Consider the following 22,601-nt stretch of genomic DNA (forward strand, 5'->3'; position numbering starts at 1 on the left):
CAAGTGGCATTCATTGTTTGCACAAACTGGATTTTATCCAGAGGAATGGCAAGAGATAGTTAGGGAGCAAATGTCAGAAGCAAATGTGGATAGAGGGGAACAGCTGGCAGGGCATAAAGACATGAGAAGGCCACACTGGAAAATTCTCAGCCTTTTCAGTCTGAGGTCCTTGAATGTCTCCCCATCATGCACTAATACAGTGAGTGCAGTAATGCAATCTCAATGGCTGTAGTGAATTTCATCGGTAGTAAGTTATAACCTTGGGTTCTTCTTTCAGTAATATTGATAGTTTTTCTCTGGCCTACATCTCTGCTTATTTGATTCCCCTACAATAGATCTGCTAAATATAAAGTAGAAATCTTTTTTAAGGAATTGTGCTTTTGATCTGTAAAAGATAGTAATGTACTAGTAAGATGAACTGAACAGCGAGATGTTTAATTTTCATTAATCCCAAATTCCATAATATCCATGACAAGAGGGACCGTGTTTTTACAGTTCACAGTACTTTCTATCATTAGGCTGTTTTTCATAAATGAATGAGCGAATGAATAAAAATATCAGAGGATAGGCCTGTTTGCCAGGTTTTCCCACTCTGGGCCATAGAATTTTGGCTCTTATTTCCAGGTAGGGTAAAACTAGCCAAGTTGTAGATATTAATAGATACATAGATATAAAACAAAATCTGAGATTTCTTTAAGCTTAGAATTTCATCAAGATGACAAAAATGTGGCTAAGAACAACTCTATCCTTACTCTCCAATTAAGACTATATATTATTTACCATTCAAGTCACAGACTGTAAATTGAGAGGGATTTGATTTGATTCTACTATATTTTTAGGCAATATGATTTAATGACTTTGAGAATAGGTTTGTGACTCAACCATTTATTAGTTTTTTTTTCCTTTTTTTTTTTTCAACTAAAGATTCTATATTATACCATAGGATTGTTTTGAGTGTCAAATAAGATAATTCAAGTAAAATAGTTCACTGCTTACCATTTTGCCAATATTTATTCAAATATTAACAAATTAAGAGATCAATTTGCTAAGACTTTACTGCCATCCTGAAGAAGTGAAAACAACAATTGATCGTAATCAAAACTGCAGTTTTTTGCTTCAAGTTCTTTGACCTCTCTTCTGCAATCCTGCAATGCTCTTGCTCTTCACTGTCTGGACGTACTTGAGGTTCTTTTTTTTTTAAGATTTTATTTATTCATGAGACAGAGGGTGGGGGGGCAGAGACATAGGCAGAGGGAGAAGCAGATTCCCTGCGAGGGGCCTGATGCAGGACTCAATCCCAGGACCCCAGGATCATGACCTGAGCCAAAGGCAGATGCTCAACCACTGAGCCACCCAGGTGTCCCTCTACTTGAAGTTCTTAAAATATTCATAGTCTTTGAAATTTAAATGCTAAACAGGCACTTTATCAACTAAAATTTCATTATGATTTTCATGGTAGGCTTTGCATTATTCAACTTGTGTTATGAAACAATTCTTGCCTTCTTGGATGACTAAGCAGACATCCTTGCACAATGCTGCACTTCTTCTCTCTTTAATCTCATCTGTAGCTTCTCTCACACAAAGCTGGGCACTTACTATACAATACCAATACCTAGGGTGACAGTGGGCCAGTATTTCGTTGTTCAGGAATATCATCCGTCACCATAAATGACTACACTGGAATCTCCAAGGCATTTTAACGTCAGCCTAACTATGATGGAAACTCATCTTTCCTATGTTATTTTACCCATGCGTCTCTGAATCAGAGCAAGAAGAATAAAAAGCAATTACATAATTTAGAACAGGTCACCACAGTTCTTTGTACATAAATAGATTCATTTATAAGCACAGAAGGACTCCTTATGATCATGAAGAGTAGCGCTGACCAGGTTCAGGAGGACTGAGATCAATTTTGGAGAGCATATAGAGCCCAGTATGATATGTTTTATAGTGAGGGAAAATGGACTATATTGTCATAGATTTCAGCTGAAAAGTAGTGGAATCATGGAAATTGTAACATAAACAACACACAAACAAGCATCAAACTGATTTTAAAATGCCTCCTTGCATGTTCTATTGATTTTTCATTATTATGACCTTATTCTTAAACCTACTTGGTTGTGATCCTAATTTTCTACTCAATCTTTGTTTAGATCCCACTGGGATAGTGATATAGTGTGATTATTCAGAAAGGCACAGGAAAGAGGAGATTAAGACTCCCTGCTAATGAGAACAAAGGAAGGAAAGAGAAATGTGCCAATCTAAGTGTTCTACCTGTAAATTGAACTGCCAGATAAGAGGAAATAAATAATGCTTCACCACAAACCTCTTTTTGATGAAAAAAAAAAAGGTCTAAAAATAAACATAAAGCAAAACAAACAGAACAGAACAACTTTTATGAAAGCAGGATAAATCTATCGTATATCTTTACAATATTATAAATGTTAAATTATCTTCAATTATTTCATATAGCTATAAGCAGAGCATTATTTTCTGAAAAATGTAATTACTTTTGTAAGAATCTAAGTATTGCATACTTCAAATATATATGCATGTTTCATTTTAATTATGATATTTAATTTATTATATTGTCTACAAGTATAAGTGGGAAGTTAATTACAATATATTATTTATATTTACATATGAAATAGTACAATGGATTATTATAGATAATGATTTATCTTATAGTATGAGGCTTCTAAATAGATAATGAAAATAAACAATGACATTAGAACATTATAGCTTCTAAAATATACATGCGCATATATATTTGTAAATCACCCATGTGATAACTTTCATATTTATTTTTGTATAAACTTTTAATCTTTGTTCATTTTCTTTGATCCTTGTTAAAATATTGAGTGAAGATCACTGTACTATTGTATCAATACAGTGTAAATCACAGCATTTTATTTTTTTAAAGATTTTATTTATTTATTAATGAGAGACACAGAGAGAGAGAGACAGGCAGAGACATAGGCAGAGAGAAAAGCAGGCTCCATGTGGGAAGCCCGATGCAGCACTGCATCTCAGGACCCAGGGATCACAACCTGAGCCAAAGGCAGATGCTCAACCACTGAACCACCCAGGTGCTCCAGTCACAGCATTTTAAAAGTGGATTTTACTATGAGAAATATAGAAATTTTTAAGTCTTGCAACTATTCAATGTAAATAAAAAGCATATTTTAAAATGTCAATTATATTGGGAAATTCTCTTCCATTTGGTTTCTCAATTTAAAATGGGTATTTTGTGAATATTAATTAAATCCAACTGTACAGATGTATTACTCAGTTTTCATTTCCTTTCAATATTAAGTTTTCATTGGCATTAATCTGATGTTAAAAAAATTTAAATTGCTTTAGGTGCTTTCTTTGAGTGGGTTACTAAGTTAGTAGACATGAACAAGAGTTGAGTTGTACTGGACACAGATGACCAAGAAATATACTTTGATGATATATTAATTGCACACATCTGAGTGAAGTAAACAATTTCAGCAGGCTTCTGCTTGTGTGGCAGTGTGATATGGGTGCTAAGGATGATGACTCTGGAATCAGATGGGTATAGGTTGGAAACCACTGTGGAGCTTCCTAGATTTATGAGTTTGATCAAGTTATTTAACCTCTTTAAGCCTTGGATCGTCTGCCTGTATTGCTAACAATAATGTCTACTCTATATGGAATTTATGAGGCTGGCATGACACTAGTCTGGAGTGCTTTCATGGGAGGGTAATTATGGCATGATAGACTTTTAAGACTGGTTAAATACTTTGGATATAACTCCTTTTGTGAATATAATATTCTCCTTAAAAGTGTCTCTGGCCTTTAAGTTGTCTAACATATAGGGTACTGACACGCTTCTAATGTGAATTTCTGAATCATGGGCTTCTATAAATCTACATAGAGAATAGCAAATGTGTACTACTTTTTTAAAGGAAAAACTGAAGAAAATCAAAACCACATTTAATATTATGCATGTTCATAACCCTTTGATCTATTTATCAAGTAATCAAATTGATATTTTCTGTTAATTTGGGAAAAGTGGGGGAATTTTCATTGGTAATATATTGCAAATAGTAAAACTTCATAATGTAATTTGTATGTATATATGTATATATATATATATATCTCCACACACTTTAATATTTTTCTCATACTATATTTTACTTTTTGTAAAAAATAAAAGGATTCAAATATGTTTAATGTTATCTTATCCCATTCATCCTTATCAGAGGTCATTTTTATCCTGGATTGAAGCCATATTTTCTTTTCATTTTTTTCTACATTTATTTTATTTAAATAGCATACATTATTATTAGTATACATATATATTATTTGGGAATATTTAAATATTTAATACAAGTTATCTTAATTTATTAATCTTTTTGTAATAATTTGATTTAATTCATCATTCTTCTTTCCAGATCTATTCATGTTGACAGATATATAGATATATCTATTTTAAATGTTGTTAATTATTCCATGGTATGATTCAATTACAATTTTGTATCCATTCCCATATTGGTGGGCATTTAAGTTGTCTCTAATTTTTATATATTGTCAATGATACTGCAGTGAATATCTTTTCTTCATGATCTAAATTTTCTCTAGAATATGTGTATTTTCTTATATACATGTGTATACACACAGACACACAAATATATATATTAAAATTTAGTTCAGACTCCATAGGTTGTCGAGCCACTTTTTAAAGACTATTAATATTCCAGTTATTTGGGTTTATGTTAGATTTAGTTTTTGTATATCTATATATATATATATATATACAGGCATATTTTCAACTTCATAGTTACTGCTAATTTCTCTTCAAAGTGATTGTTAAATTCACATGCCCACATGTGTAAAAGTTTCTTTACCTTCATACTCTCATGCATACTTCCTACTTTTTGTTTTTAACTCTGTTGTGCCTTCAAACCTTCAGGTGGGTTAGACTGCTTTTTAGTTTTTCTTCTATAAAATGGATATTCCTATCTGTATAAATTGTCTATAATTACAATGATAAACTAAACTTAAGTATATTTAACTTTCTCATTTAATATCAAGGGAAAAAGCAATAAAAAAAGATATTAAAATTGTATTTAAACTCTCTAAATCTCTGTATGTCATTCAGACACTTCTAAGGTATATTGGCTGACTTCATTTTAACCAGTCAGTTAACAACATTTATTGAATTCTTAATTTTGGTTCCCAGTCTTGGTGGAGTATATAGGAAAAGAAAAAGTTCATGCTCCTTATTCTTAATGTGGTGTAGCTAGTCTAGTATCTAAAATAGAGAACTGGTAACTAAGCAGCTATATATGAAAGGAATGGAAATCCAATATTTGCTTAGCAATATTTTAGAATCTAGCATGCTTGAGAGGAAAATAAATTTTAAAATATCATATCATACAATTAAGTCTGAAATTAAGCATTATAAGTTCCATTCCTGATTCCACCCCCTCCTGGCTGTATAAACCTTGGCAAGTTTCTTAACCTCTCTGTGCTTTACTTGCTTTAACTGTTAAAAACGGGATGCTTCACGTAACTATTATAAAAACCGAATGACTTAATACATAGAAAATATTGCCAAGGAGATCTCATACATAGTGTGATAAAATGCTATTATTATAAAGTTTTTAGTAAAATATTAACTCTCTGAAGATATCACTCTAACCATTCCTGAGTTTCATAGCTCTCCGAGCCTCAACTATAACTTCACTACAACCCATTGGCCAGTAGCTCTTTTGAAAATTCGATGTCAGTAACCACTGACCACCACCTCCATCCTGCCCACCCATCACAGAACTGGTTCAAATTTATTTCTTTCCATTACACTTTGAATAAGCATTCAGACTCCTATGACCTGCAGAGCTCTCTGTAACCAGGGTTTTGACTACCTTCCCAAACTCTTTTCTTCTCCGGCCATTTGTTCATAGGTTCCATTGGGTTGGTCTCTTGTGTTTCTTTATCATTCTAAGTCCTTTCAAGCTTCTGAGCCCATGCACTGGCTATTCTCTTGGCTCTTTCCTGAATATGCACTTGGTTTGCTCCCTCAAGGTCTTAAGGACTCAGATCAAATGCTACTTCTTCAGAAAGTCTTCACTGATCAGCATACTTAAAGTACCCCCACCCTTGCCTTGTTGGGTAACCTTAATGTATAGTTTGTTAATATAAGTACACTTTAGTAAACACTGTATTATTTATCTGTTCTAATTTGTAGCTATATTTTTATATTTATTATAGATACATATTTAGATCCAGGAAACACTAGCTGAAAATGGCACTCAAAATTGCATGTTAAGATCAGATAATATGCCCAATGATACTATTTCAACAGGGCCAAGAGTAAATAAAAACTGTATACTTTTTTTCATTGAAATTACAGGGGGCACACTGACTCAGTGATCTCGGGGTTTTAAGTTCAAACCCACTTTGGATGTAGAGATTACTTAAAAATAAAATCTTAGAAAAAAAAAAAAAAAGAGGGGACCGTGGTGGCTCTTTTGCTTGACTCTTGCTTTTGGCTCAGGTCATGATCTCAGGACCCTGCATTGGGCTCTGCAGAGTCTGCTTGGGATTCTCTTTCTCTCTTACCCTCTGCTGTTCTTCCCTTCAACACAGCCCTATCCCCACTCACTCTCTCACATGCGCTCTCTCTCATATAGAAAAGAAAGAATACCACCTAAAGCATATTATCTCATTCACTGCAGAATTGCTTCATCAAAATTTGATATTTCCTATAACATAGAAAGAGTGATTGCTTGGTGTTTTCTAAAGACTGTTAATTAGTTCAAACAGGATTTCCATTGTTTTTATTTTACATTTTACCGATTCTAATAGCACAATAAATCAATAACATAGTCATAAGTTCACTTTTTGGTTTCTGAGCATTTGATTTTTCTATATTTATTTTTAATTCCAGACAGATTATATTTATTTCTTTCGGAAAATCATTCTTTACTTCTATATATAAAAATTTTAGCATATATGTATAAAATTATGATACAGTGAGATGTTACATTCCCTTTAAAAGATATAAACTAAATGTAGATTTTAATACTGAATTTTATATTTTGCTTACAATGAAGTTTTTATAATAAGTATCTAAATAATTCATAGACCTTTTTTCAAAGAAACAAGACCCAGATTATATATTTTATGTACCCTGTGAATTTACAATCCCCTAAGGGCCCATCATTTTATTCATAATTGATTATGGAATGTGATATGGAATTGCCCAAGATTGTCAAAAGAGATGCTTGGGAAATAAACCACCATTTAGTTCAGACTCCATAGATTGTCGAGCCACTTTTTAAAGACTATTAATATTCTAGTTATTTGGGTTTATGTTAGATTAAGTTTTAATTTACTTAAAAGTAAAACAACAAGAAAGCGAAACATTTATTTTAATTACAAAAGAGCTAAATTGTATTTGTATTCATTTTCTATCATTTTAAGGCCAAAAGAATCTTTCATTGGAAAAATATTCAAATTACCATAAACTTACATATTTTGTTTATATCTATAAATTAAATATCAACTACAAGCAAACTGCATTTTAAACATTAATTAAAAATTGCAGACTTAAAGCGGATGGCAGAAAGGGCTTCAAGTTAATTTAGCTGCTTTAATTCAATCTGACTGACTTAATTATGCTGCCATACTTGGTTGAAACAAATATTTTTTTCTTTCTTTTGATGAATTTAAAATATACAAAACTTCACTATTTTTTCCTGAAATAACAGCACAATTCATAGTAGATTTTAAATATTATTGACATGTTATGTAAAAATGCAGAATAATGATCTAATTTGTTCGTTGAATGTCACCATATAGTCATTTCATTTATATTTATAAGCAATTTTCTCCAGGTTATGAATTAAGGACTATTTGTGGTTCACAGAAGGTCTGTGCTAAGACATAAATGCAAAATAGTAATGTTTGCATCTAATTTTTAGTTTTCAAATTTAGACAAGATTTTGTTCATATTCCATTCTGTTCTATTTGCTGGCCAAGTTGAGAGGCTCTATACAGGAACATATTTTATATTAGGCTAGATCCTTTCTAGAGGATCATCAAGTATTTTAGGTTGCTTATTCTCATCTTTTCTTACGTTTCCATAACCAACTAGCACTCCAATGATACTGACTTTCCAGTATTTCATGTCTCAGTATCCAATACATCCACACTTGTGTACCAATTATGTGTTGCAGGAATTAATTATTTTGTCATATTGATCATTGCTGATAACGTTTCAGATTCAGAGAAGAAGGCAGAGGGAAAATATCTAAAATTTGGTAGTGTTAAGCTTCACTCCAAACTCCACCCGAGACCGCTGCTTAAGCTTACAATTTAGAGAACCACACTGAAATCAGATTAATTCTACCTTTTAGTAAATGTTGCATCTTCATGACACAGGGCAGTCAACTTGTGGTTAGGATTTGAAGGCAGTGAACTTTGGTCACCTGGATCACCACACATTAGAATGACTGGAATCATAGAGCCTTAAAAATGGAAGAAAATGTAAAGATTTTTTCTCCTGAGGGAAAACATAAACGTCACCACAGCAAACCTTTCTAAGTGATATAGCTTGTTAGAGGCAGACAGGAATAAAAACTTGGCTTAGCTGACACTGAGGTCAAGGAACTAGAGACAATGTCAGCAATTTTAAAAATGATATTCATATATAAAGCTTTAATAACAGTTAATCACAGACATTGATTCCATCTTTCTTACATGAATGTCTCTAATTGTATGACTGTAACCACATTCTCCTTTGCCAGCTTTGACAGAACCATAAGTTATTTACTCATCAGATAAGCCTGGCCATGAATCCAATGAGAAGTGCCATAAAACCACCATTAATTCATACTACACATTCCTCTTCTCTTTCATACCCATTGTCATTATCCTCCCACAACATTTAAACTAATTCTAATTGATGGATTCCATCAGCAAATTAAAAAACAATACTCTCTAGACTTCAGTGATGAAAAACATACAGCGTAAAACAATATGTTCCTTGGAAATGCAGCACTTTGTTATCTTTATGGTGCAGAGTGAAAGACAAATTAAGGGAAGAATGCTGTGCAAGCCTTTTTTATTGCTTTTATGATAATAAGAAGATAGTTCTTATTTGTTTTGATTGGGTGGTACAAATACGTTGTCCTGCTACAATTTATTGATTTGGTTAAAAATCAGTGGATGCTTGATTGAAAACTTACAGGTGTTTCCTTCTGATAGTTTACATTTGCAATTTAAATTGCATTTATAAGCTTAAAAGCTCATCCACAACTACAACGTTTGCTTCTGTAAAGAACAACCTACATTTCATGAAGTAATTTTTTACTTGCATTCAGTTGTAATTCATACAATATTTTTTTTGATAAGGAGGTAAGTGTCATTTATTGTGAAGAAAGGATGTGAAACTGATTACAAAATAATATTGATTAGAGGCAAGGGAGAAATTACAATATTTTACATGTTCTTGAAGTTTGAAATGAAAATCGAATCTTTCCATTGAGATACTGAGAGTATAAATAAAAGCTCTCTCCATTTTTATGCAAGTTTCCCTTTGTGTTTCCTTTCTGTCTAAAATTCAGATTTGAGATGTAATTGTAGCACAACTATTCAAGAAACCCATTTACAAAGATGATCCTTGGTAAAACACAAAAACATATCCAAGTGCTTCCAAATACTCAGTGTCACAAGTGGAGATGGCATTGGATTGGAAAGCAACCTCCATTTTTCTTGAACCAAGCCGGCACAGTGATTCTTACTGAAACCATCTTTAATCTGTCTCTGTAATGCTTCTCTAACACTGGAGATATTACTACTGACTGCTGAAAAATACATCTCATACTTGTTTCAATTCTGGCATTGGTGGGAAGGCACTACTGTAAGCCTAAAAGATGTATTTTAAAACTCTGTGTAGTTTCCCTGAGTTAAATGTACATGAGTTATCGCTAATAATCTTCTCAATAATTGTGGAGAATAATGATTCATAGTGTTAGAAAATAATGTTACTTAAAAATCTTGTATCCTTCTTTGGAGGTGCTGTACCCGAGAATAGCAGGAATTTTACTAAAAAAAAAAAAAAAAAACTCAAAATAATCCTAATTTCTTTAATTTCTGTTTTGTTTTGACTGTATAGTACCCTTATTTCAATTAAAGAACAAAACCTTGAATCCTCTTTCCAAAACCATTAATTTTTGTTTGAGAAAAGAAGAGTGGCAACCAGCAATCCTCAGAGTTTCCCCCATTTTTATGCCAAGACATATGTACATTTTAACTTGAATGGCAAGATTCTATAGTTATTGATAGAAACTAAATAAAAGTGTCATGAGAAAGGATCACAAAAACTATTTTCTAAGTTTTTGCTTATCTTTGCTGATGCAAAGAAGTTGAATTATCACTATATGGGATTACAATTTGTTTATGACCGGACAGCGGTAATATCTCTTAATCTTGATCCTCCTCCTTGACCTTCTCAATTTCCATCTCTCATCTTCATTATCGGGCTTTGAGATCAGAAACATTACTTTCTTACCCAATTATGTGTCACCACCAAACCTGAATTCATCATGCCTACTTCTGTGAAACATTTCATAGTAAAAATTAGCCTGATATTTTACACTAGCAGTTTACTAGTGTCTTTGAAGTCCCAGATCACTAATGCTTTAGGGGGAAGTGACAAGACAACTTTCAAGTTCATATCAAAGTAATGGCAGGATCTGATCATGATAGTTGCTTAGATTCTAGGTTATTGGAAGATAGTGATAGACACTATCTTTCTTGAGCATTCTCATTTAGATCCAACCCTTCCCTCTGAAGTGAGATCCTGTTTCTCTTATCCCTCTTGAGGGTCTGGCATATTTAAAAATCACTGATTTACTAGCAGTACTTCCAAATTAGAAAACAGACCATCTGAGGAGATGAAATTCCTGACAATGAAAATATGGAGACCCGTAGTTTTAATTCCTAAGCTTACAACTAATTATTTATAAATTCCACTTGTTGTGAAGAGCTCTGGTGTTTCTTTCTTTGCACAAGTTACCATAAAGTGTCACGTAATAGCAGAAGAGAATGACAATAAAGTTCCAGTAATTTTTGAGGAGAATTAAAGCACGAATGCCAACATACGACAAGACAAAGAACACATGTTTTCATTTCTGATTTAGCCTAGCACTGCAAATAATAGGGAGGTTCTTGTCTTTTGCTTTCTAAGAGGAGTTTAGTGGCCACAAATAGCCTAAAATAAGAAGTCAGGTAGGTGACAGGCTAAATCTCAGATACTGGGAAACTGAACCGGCACAGCTCTAACAATCAACTTCCATCAATCAGTGACCCCAGCTCACTCATAAAGAATTGTAATACTTTCCGTTTCAAAAGCATTATGGACCTGAGACCCTCAAGCTTTATGCAACATGTATTAAACTTCTCACCTTTGGGTAGTCTTTGTTCCAACTTGGTTGTTATATAGGAAACTATTTTTTTTAAAAATCCAGGGGAATCAAAAAGTAGTCAAAGGGTAGCTATTAACAACCTAAGTCTGCACGGAATAGTTTACAATTGTGAGAATTACCAGCAGCCATTCAAGAAATTTGAAAGAATGCCAGTGGGTTGCTAATTCAGAGGCACAAGTGTCATTTTTTGATAAAATGTATCACAAGATCATAGAGGGTTTTAAAACTTCAAGTCGCCCAGGCATTGCGACTGCAGCTGGAGCATATCAAAGGCTGAAACAGCAGAGCTCTGAGCCTGGCAGGAAGAAAAGTTGGTAGTTTCAAGTTACAACTGAGATTAAAAACTACAAATGCGTGGTTTAATTTTAGTAGCATATTAATATTTTACAAAGGTCCTCTAGCACTATTTTTTTAAACATAATTCTACCAAGTAATGACCCTTCCCTGCTTCCTTCATCTCAGAATTCCATGACCATTCATGACCACTGTGACACCAAACACCTATTTTTGTTCCTTGGAATAACACAGCAGGTCAGATAGACTCTCAGGCAGAAATCTGTTTCCTCTCAACTCCCCTGCTGAGGAGAGTAAGTGTAGGGCACAGCAGAAAGATAGGAATGTGACCCTGCTCCCCATCCCCACCAGTCAACCTAAGGAAAGGATCACTAAGAGATACAATAAAGGCCGTAGAGCCAGGCATTGTCAACGCCCTGCCACTCCATCTCCAACAGATTCAGAGCATCACTTGTATTTTATATAAAAACATACAAGAGATAAGAAAGGAAGAACTCCAAAGAACTCCAAAGCACACATTTATTATTATTCCTTTTGGAAAAAGTTATTAATATAATTGGAGGACCTTAAGTGTTATTGAAAAACAAACATGGGGTATTTAAACTCAATCATATATGTACCAGTAAAATTTGAGTTGGCTGATTGTTCTGTATTTTAGCTTGTTATTACTTATATAAACAAAGCGATTTAAAGTAAATTGTGTTTCTCTAGATACTTTTTTTTTTAGATTTTATTTATTAATTTGACAGAGAGAGAAAGTACAAGCAGGGGGAGTGGCAGGGAAAGGGAAAAGGAGAAGCAGACTCCCCACTGAGCAGGGACTCCAACATAGGGCTCCATCCCAGGACCCTGGGATCATGACCTGAGTGAGCTGAAGGCAGAGGCTTAACTGGCTGAGTCACCCAGGGCCCCTCTAGATATTTCTTAAGCAAATGTGTTAGTTCTTTTAAATTTTTGAGAACTATTGTGTGCTTAATGCATGTTTTTGCAAATATTGAAATATTCCAAAGCTCATTCCTAGGCTCTTCCCCTACAATTTCTTCCTCTCTGTCCTTATATTACACTTTTGGCTCTTGCTCATCATCCTCTCTCACATTCCCTTTATATTTTTCAGTTGAAACACTCTGCCACCAGATCTTGGCTGACTCCTTGTCATTCAGTTCTTGACTCAACTAGTGTCTAGTGAACATGAGTTACAGTGATTGGACTTGATGATAAAATAGCCAATGAAGGATAGCCTTTGTTCTTGAGATGCATATAATCTATAATCTACATGATTGACTTTGAGTTAGAGAAGTGTTCAGACAATAAAATATATCTCAAAATCTTGTGCTTTAAGAAAGAATACAACTAAACAAATATTATATCCTATTAAGAAAAAAATATCCTTAACATACTTTATTTTACAGCTCCATATCATTAGTGACTCAGAGACAATGAGAGGGCAGAAAGAGAGAGGAAGAGAGAGAGAAAGAGATGGAATGTGTTAGGGATCTCATCTCCATTAAAAATGTCATGCAGCCTCAAGTTGCACTGAAAAATATGAAGATATTTTGAAACATGCTCTGCTGTGAAACCAAAGGTAAGCCAGAGAGATCCAGACCCAGAAACTATGAAATATTACAAGTAATGGAGTTGATAGTATTAATTAGCCCTTTAGTCAAGCAAAGGAAATTGTCTTTTTGACTTAGCCATTTCCCCCATCTTTGGCAAATAACAGATTCTACTACTAGAGCATTCATTTTTTTTTAGAGCATTCATTTTCACCTGGATTGTGTTACTATGTGTATTTATGTGTGTGTGTATCTTTGTGTGTGTGTGTGTGTACACTTATGCAGGAAAGTATTGGTGGGTAAAGGTTATGATTATATATGTCCATATATACAATAACATATACATCTCATGACAATAAGACTACATTTGCCTTATATACCACTGATATATACCTCTACCTGGCATTATGAGTCAGCACATATACTTCCTTTGTCTGAGCTATGCCAAAGGAAGCCATGGAAAGTACATTCTAAATCAGAGCCAAAGTCTCATCAAATAACAACAGAATCCAGGTTTCAACTATAAATGATTCATGACACAAGGAGCCAGGAAAATTTAGTTATTGAAACTGAATGAAAAAAAGACAATCAATAGATGGCAGTACCAAAGTGACAGAGATATTACAATTATTTGATAAAGATTTTAAAGCAGCCATCATAAATTTCTTCAAGGAGAAATTATACCCATATTCAAAACAGATGAAAAAAAAAGCCTCAACAAAGAAATACAAAGTCCCAGACAGGAAATAGAAAGATAAAAATAACTAAATGAAAAGTTTAGATTTTAAAAATATAACAACTGAAATAAAAATGTTCATTGTTTGGGCAGAACGGAGGGGACAGGAAAGAATAGGTTAAATAAAAGACAGGTTAAGAGAAATTACCAAACCTGAATATCAGAGAGCAAATAGCATATCATAAAACCAAAACACAGCCTCGATAACCTGTAGGACCAAAACAAAATATCTAACAGTCATGTCATTGAATTTCATAATGGAAAGGAAAAAGAGATCAGAGCTGAAAAAAATTAGTCAAAGTAGTAATGGCTGAAAACTGAGCTTGGTAAGAAACAAATCTACAGATTCCAGAAACTGAACAAATCCCAAATAGAGTAAACCCAAAACAATCCATACTGAGGTTTTGCAGGCTGAGATATAAATAAACTGGATCATTCATACATTATTGATGGGAATATAACATAGCACAACCACTCTGGAAAACAATTTGAAAGTTTCTTAAAAAATAAAAAGAAGAAAACCCCAGCTATGGATGCAATCACCATATGTCCCAACAACTGCATTCCTAGGCATTCATCCCAGAAAAAAGAAAAATTTTGTTCGCAAAGAAAAACCTAGATGCAAGTATTTATATCAACTTTATTTGCAATAGACAAAACTTGAGCTGATTCTGATGTCTTTCAACTGTGGTAGATCTATACCAAGGAATAATACTTTGAAAAAAAGAAAGAAAAGAAAGAAAGAAGAAAGAAAGAAAGAAAAAAGAAAGAAAGAAAGAAAGAAAGAAAGAAAGAAAGAAAGAAAGAAAGGAAGGAAGGAAGGAAGGAAGGAAGGAAGGAAGGAAGGAAGGAAGGAAGGAAGGAAGGAAGGAAGGAAGGAAGGAAGAAAGAAAGAAAGAGAAAGAAAGAAGAAAGAAAAAAAGAATGAAGACTGAACTATTGATACATGCAAAACCTAGTTGAATTTCCAGAATTATGTTAGTGAAACAGCTAAAGCAAAACATAACATACTGTATGACTCAATTCATAGAATATTCTTTAAATTTTAGAAGTAGGTACACATTAGTAATTGACAGATTTGGGAAGTATGGTGGAGGGAAGGAAGGAAGTAGGTGTGCCATTAAAATTATAACAGGAGGGATTATTCTTTCAAGGGAAATGTTCTGTCTTCACTGTATATGTTGATACCCTGGTAGTGATTCTGCACTATAGTTTTGCAACATGCTACCACCAGGGGAAACTGGGCAAAGGTCAGTTTCTCTCTGAATCTCCGGGATTTCTGTGTATTATTATTTCTTTGTTCTTTTAAAAAAACAAAAGTCCCAATGTAGGGCTTGAAGGACCCCGAGATCAAGAACTGAGTTGAAATCAAGAATCAGATGCTTAAACCACTGAGCCACCCAGGTGCCCCTTCTCTGTATTATTCATTAATATTACATGTGAATTTACAATAATCTCAGAATAGAAAGTTTAATCAAAAACGATTTTAAAAATTGTGATGATTAATTTAATGTGCAAACCTGACTGGATCTCAGGGTGCTCAAGTATTTGACCAAACATTATTCTGGGTATTTCTGTGGGTCTCTGGATGAGATTAACATTTGAATAGATAGACTGAATAAAGCAGAAATCAGTCCTTAATGTGAATGGGCCTTATCCAAACAATTGATGACTTAATAGAGCCATAGTCTAAGGGAGAGGAAATTCCTCCTGCCTGACTACAGGAGGGGAGACTGAACTTTTCTGGCCTTGGGAGTGGGATGGAAATGCTAGCTCTTCTTGGGTGGCAAGCCTGCTGGTGTTCAGACTAGAACTACATCAGCTCTTGTTCTCAGGTCTTTGGACGTGGTCTGGAAGTGCACATTCATTCTCCTAGGTCTGCAGTTGGCTTACTGCAGGTCTTAGGATTTCTGAGCTTCCACAGTTGCATGAGCTATTATTATTATATACATATATAATACCGGTTCCATTTCTCTGGAGAACTCTAACATAAAAAAATATTAGGAGACTATTTCAAGTATATAAGTTGGGGTGAAAAGGAATTCTGTATATCACTTTTAATTGTCATAGAAAAAAAGAAATTAGAACATTCTCTAGTTTATCAATATTGCACATGTGTGTATATAAAGCTGAGTAACAAATACTGGTAGTGTGAAAGTAGAGGCAGGTAACAAGAAGTGGGATGATGTCAATTAGAATACATACCCATAGAAACTTAATATACAAAAAGGGCAGTTCATCTTTCTTAAATAAATGCCTGTGTTCATTACCTATTCAGATCAGCATGTGGTAATTTTTATTTGTCAGTGAAAATCAATCAACCTGCACTTAAAAAAAAAAGGTAGACTATTTTGGGTCATCAGTATGATTCAAGTGGCATTCTATTTTAGAAAAGTCATTTCTTTTTAAAGATGTTTTTAATATTCATGATTTGAACATTTAATTATGGTTGATATTAAATAAAAAGAATGAGAGCACATTTTGACTTGCAAAGTTTGTAATTCACTAAGAATTCATTAGGCCATACTCAGTAGCTTAGTAGTCAATCCAGCTTTTTTGAAATTCAGGAAAAAGCATATTTAACTATAGATAAATCTAATTGTAAAACTTTTTTGAAGTTTCTTTTCAATAAGACAATACTATAAACTACAGCTATGCTAAAATAAGCCCAATTTCCATTTTGGTGCTGTTCTTATTCCTTACGAAAAATCTAAATCAAATCTTCACACATAATTTCCATATTAATCATTAGAGACCAAACTCAGATTTTTCTCAAAAAGTATTACTTGAAGATAAATGGATTTCAAAGCTACAGATTTTAATTCAAATCTGCACACCCACCGACTATGGCCACTATAACCAGAGTAACACATGACTATTCTTCACTCTGAGTGTCTACGACATGCCAGGTAATTTATATATAGTATTTTATCCTTATAACAATCTGGGATGAAGATACAGATGGTTTTATCTTACAGATATAGGATCAGGCTCAAACTTGTTGTTAAGTGTCTGGGCAGTAACCTAAACTTTCTTTGTTTTAGTTTCCTTGCTAATAAAATAGGGAAAACTATACTTACCTCCTATTAATAAATTTTAAGCAAGATACACATGTGATATATTATATTTAGTGCCTTGAACCTAACAATCATTAAATAATGTGATAACCTTTCCATTTTCATTAAAAATATTTTTCAAGTTCATGTCATTCACAGAAATAAGTCAGAATCTGTTTATAATATCAAGATAGGAGTTGGAGCATCCAAGATGTAGTTGGTCAAGGTTGAGTGTTTACATATATAGCTTACTTGACTGAGTCAGCTCCACATACACCAATATTTCTTATTAAAAAAATATATAGAAATAAGCAGTCCGTCAGGACTTTTTCAGGCAGAGAAAGTTTGTTTCTTATGGTATACCATCTGTAAGAAGTAGTTGACAAGAAATGGCATCGTGCCTTTCACATTTGTCAAATTAAAAATAAAGTCTTAAATTCATATTAAGATAAAACAAAATTTTTAAGCCTCCTAAGATTAAAATCAAAAGACGTTTCATGCTTTAACATTCGGAGCAGCACTAAATGACTCCCTTGGGCTCATTGCTAATTTTAAAGCTATTAGACATAAGGGCTGGATTTCAAGGGAGGTATGGTACTGAATTCATTCTTTTCCTTTCCAGAGGGAAACCCATGAGGCTTTGAGATTTAAAGTCAGTCAGTTCAACAGACCATGACAAGACTTGAATCTTCTTGATAAATACAAAAACACATTAAGAAGCTGTTTGTTGGGGCTGTGTCGGGAATGGCTTTGAGCAAAACTTTGATTATCCAAGACATCTAATTCCTAAACAAATAAAAATATCTCTTATTTATCTCAATATTTTGAGATACTGCAATTATAAAGATGGCTTAGGAACATGGTGAAAGATATCTTCAGATTCTTGTAGATGGATCTCTGATATTCTGTATCGCCTTTTTGCATCACTGTCTCAAGATATAAGGTTATGCAAGTTTTGGTATTATTATTTTTCCACAAGATTGAACAACCAGTGTGTAATTTTTTGATCTTAACAAATAATGTAAATAACTTTTCTTTGGTATCATATAATAATGCTTACAAAACCACACATGATACATTATGGGTAAGGCAGCAACACATATTCTACATTTTGCTGTAAATTCTTATTAATATAATAGAATCATAGTAATTTGAAATATAAATTAATATCAAGGAGATTCTCTACTCAAAGATAATTAATGATTTTTTTATTACTTGTAATAATCTTATCTTTCAAAGTAGTTATTTCAGATCAAATAAGATGGCACAAAAGTAGTTTTAATCATATAAGTAAGTAAAGAACTGGGTTTGTGATTCAAGTAATGTGAGCTCACAAGAAAAAGCTATTTTTTGACCTCCTATCTTGCCTCTGGAGATTTTAGGCAACAGTATCTCTCCACTACACTTGTACTGGAGGTCCTCGCAAGAGGATGACATAAGGAATATTCTATGTAATGTGAATTATCTGTCTTTGTCACTGCAGACTCTATTTGCCTCTAGAACATATAGGCACAGAGAATAGACTTACCCTGGCAGATTTGGCTATGGAATGGCCAAAAATGAACAAACCAAAATCTTCCGCACAGAAACAAAACCAAACTGAAACTGAAATAAAACTAAAAAAGAAAGAAACATTAACTTTTGACAATTTACTGAGCATTTCATCTTCAATATTCATTGCCATTATAAGGCCACCAGGGTATTACTGGCTTTATTATCTTTAATTTCCCATAGAAGTGATTCCTTCACATTCCCTTGTTCAATCCTCCTAGATGAGTGGCATGAACCAGAGAGATACCCTGAAGTATGATTAGGAAATCTTTAGCCCACAGAACATCGTTGCATGTTTCTTGAGGGATGAACTCATGTCCTTGGTCTCCTTAATATCAGGTTCCAAAAAATCTTGACAACTGGCCAAATATTATCATTCTACAAAGTTAATTAAGCTATTATTTCCTATAAGACCTTAAAAGGACTCTTTATTCCTTCATATGCCCTCCAAGTCCTCTGGATTTAATAATAAATACTAAGAATATTGAATGCACTAAAATTCCCCTTTAATTCTGACAAATGGTACACTTTATTCTAGGCTTTGGCCAGGTAAAGGGCAGTCAGAACACCATTAGAATTTTTTTTAAGCCAATATACTTCTTATATTAGGCAATTTCTCCTTAGTGAGCCTTTATTTTCTTTACTTCTAAATAAGAAGGAAGCTTTTGTTTCCTGATGTATAATATTTTCTTTCATATAATCTTCTTCTTTGTTCTTTAGTAGACACTTTGTATCTGTTGGGCATATAATGTTCTTCACCTCCCATAATATGTCTTAATTATTTTTCTTTCAAATAAAGATACAGATATCAAAGAGACATACAGGGGCACCTAGATGGCTTGGTTGCTTAAGCAGCTACCTTTGGCTCAGATCATGATTTTAGGGTTCTGAGATCAAGCGCTGCATCAGGCTCCCTGCTCTGTGGGGAGCCTGCTTCTCCCTGTCCCTCTGCTGATCCCTTGGCTTGTGCTCCCTCCCTCACACACTTTCTCTTAAATAAATAAATAAATAAATAAATAAATAAATAAATAAATAAATCTAAATATTTAGCTTAAATGTAGATTAACATATATAATATATATTAAGGCTATATATATATATTTTTTTAAGCTAAAAATGAAAAGATTTCAGGCCTTTTCTCTTTTCTAGGTAAGTGATTTTTCTATTGACAAAAAATTGTAAATTATATTTCAAATAAACAGAATTTTCAGAACAAGGCACAAATGAACTTGATTTTTTTTCATAATAATACAGGATGTAGTATCAAGTCTCTCCCATATCAGGTAGTATTGATAATGAAATGTGAAATGAGCAAGGGTAGTCTGTTCTCTATATACAAGTATCCATAATTAAACCAAAAATGTCAACTATTCCAAGCTATGTGATCCTAATTCATACAACTGAGTATGATGTCTCTAAAATTTAGATTTTTGAGGTACTTGAAAAATATACAGCATTGTTTATTAGTGTATATGCCCATATTTTAGTTGACCTAACTGACATAATTTTATAATTTCTGAATGCTACACTGTACTGCATTGTAAGCATATATCATCATTCACTTATCCATTCAACTGATAATAAACACGAACATGGTATCCACATCTTTACTACCACAAGCAATGTTATATTTCCATGAGCATATGCCAGGGATATTTTTGGTACTAAATTTATTAGGTACGTCCAAATGGCTTCCTAGAATGGTCACTCCTATTAGACTTTTTCAAAACACAGATGCCTGTGTTTAGACACACATAGTATATAGGTTTAGTTCTTGTGTATAGTTGGATCTCTCCTCAAGATAGTATTTTATTTGTATTTTGATGTTTAATGCAGTATCTCTTATGGATTTTAAAAAACCTACATGGGGATGCCTGGGTGGCTCAACAGTTGAGCATCTGCATTTGGCTCAGGGCATGATCCTGGAGTCCCAGGATCGAGTCCCACATCAGGCTCCCTGCATGGAGCCTGCTTCTCTCTCTGCTATGTCTCTGCCTCTCTCTCTCTTTGTGTCACTCATGAGTAAATAAATAAAATCTTTAAAATAAATCAATAAAATATTTTTTAAAAACCTAAAGTGGAAGAAAAATGATGAAGCTAAGGAGAAAACATGCAAAAGGGATATCTTAAACAAAACAAAAAATGTTCCTGTATCAATGCTCACATATTAAAATTTTTATCACCTAATGTTAATAAAATAGATATTTATAAATGGAAACTAATATCTAGATATTTCTCTAAGGTGACAAAACTTGTTTTTTTTTTTCACTAATTCCTCTTTTTGCTATTTTTTTAAATTTAAATTCAATTTGCCAACATATGGTATAACATGCAGTGCTCATCCTGTCAAGTGCCCTCCTTAGTGTCTGTCACCTAGTGGTATCATATCTCAAATGCCATGAAAGAAAATTTTAGGAAATTAATCTTGAAAATTTCATGAAAATAGTCCACTGTGTCAGGAATTGCCATACTTAAATGATATGAAACACTTAGGAAATAGCTTTATTCATTGGGAAATACTTATGTTGATAGTATATAAAGGTTAGAAAAATAACTGCCTACTAAATTTTGAAATATGTTGATACCTCAGAAGATAGAGAAACTTAGCAAATATGCTCTACTCAGAAGTCACACATTATCACTGTCTACACAGAAAGAAATAACATGCATTGTTCAGATTAATTTGTTTAATTTAGGTAAATTAATTCTAAAAATCAAACTTTAAAATATTTTTCTTTTCAAAATATCAATTAATCTCTCTTTTTGAAATATCCCTCAAATACATACTTCATTTTCAATGTCTACCCAAGAAAGGCTAACTTAAGCAATGGCAATTTCAATATAGTAATAACAGTAATACTGTAGGCATATTAATAATACAATGAGAGGTGCTTCTATTGACTGCTTACTGCATGCCTGGGACTACATAAAGATTACCCCCTTCAGTCCTCAGAAAACTATGAAATAGAGATTATCGTCATCATCAACAGAAAAGAAACAGGTGAAAGAACTTGATGTCTCATTATTTATAAGAGGCAAAGCCAGTAAAGTGTGATTCCATCAACTCAGTTTTTTTAGTATATGTCCACTTTATCTATTTTATTTATTCTATTTTTTTTTTTTGAGAAAGAGAGTAAACACGTATGCAAAGGTAGTTGGGGGTGGGGGGTGGTTGGCAAAGAGAGAGGGGAAAAAGACAATCCTAAGCAGGCTTCACACCTAGTACAGAGCTGGACTTGGGGCTGGTTCTCACCATGAACCAAAATCATGACGTTATTTGAGATCATGACGTGAGCCAAAATCAAGAGTCTGACGCTCTACCGACTGAGCCAAGCAAGCACCCTAATATATGCCCACTTATAAAACAATCCTGTGGAGGCACTTGAGTGGCTCAGTGGTTGAGTGTCTGCCTTTGGCTCAGGGCATGATCCCAGAGTCTTGATGTATCCAAGTTCCATATCAGGCTCCCTCTGGGAGGCTGCTTCTCCCTCTGCCTATATCTCTGTGTCTCTCATGAATTAATAAATAAAATCTTTAAAAAAAAAAAGCAATCCTGTAATGATGAATTTTAGGAGTCAACTTGGCTGGGTCATTGTGCCCATATATGTAATCATATTTTATCCTGGATGTTTTGAGAAGATGTGTTTTGGGTGATGCTAACATTTAAATCAGTGGACTTAGAGTAGAGCAAATTGTCTTCCATAATGTGGGTGGGCTTCAGCCAATAGGTTGAAATCCTGACAAGAAGACCAACTTCTCCATGAGGAAATTATCCAACAAACAGCCTTCAAACCTGAACTACATCAGTTTTTCCATGGGATTCTAGGTTTCCAAGCTGCTGGTTTTTGGACTTGCTGTCCTTCAAAATTATGTGAGCCAATTGCTGAAAATAAATCTCCCTTTCAATCCCTTTCTGGCTCACTCTCTCTCTCTCTCTCCACACACACAC

The 22,601-nt window shown here is 33.5% G+C and overlaps 1 protein-coding gene across 1 annotated transcript in view; it reads right to left on the reverse strand.

Moving 5' to 3' along the window:
- The window catches only part of LOC144291364 (uncharacterized), a 148,270-nt gene that overhangs the window by 12,410 nt on the left and 113,259 nt on the right, over positions 1-22,601 (reverse strand). The window contains exon 5 of the mRNA XM_077860883.1: positions 8,384-8,501. Within this exon, the coding sequence (XP_077717009.1) occupies positions 8,384-8,501 (118 nt within the window). The remainder of the gene's footprint in view (positions 1-8,383; positions 8,502-22,601) is intronic.

The sequence above is a fragment of the Canis aureus genome, chromosome 20 (assembly GCF_053574225.1).
Source record: "Canis aureus isolate CA01 chromosome 20, VMU_Caureus_v.1.0, whole genome shotgun sequence".
Classification (NCBI taxonomy): Eukaryota; Metazoa; Chordata; class Mammalia; order Carnivora; family Canidae; genus Canis; species Canis aureus.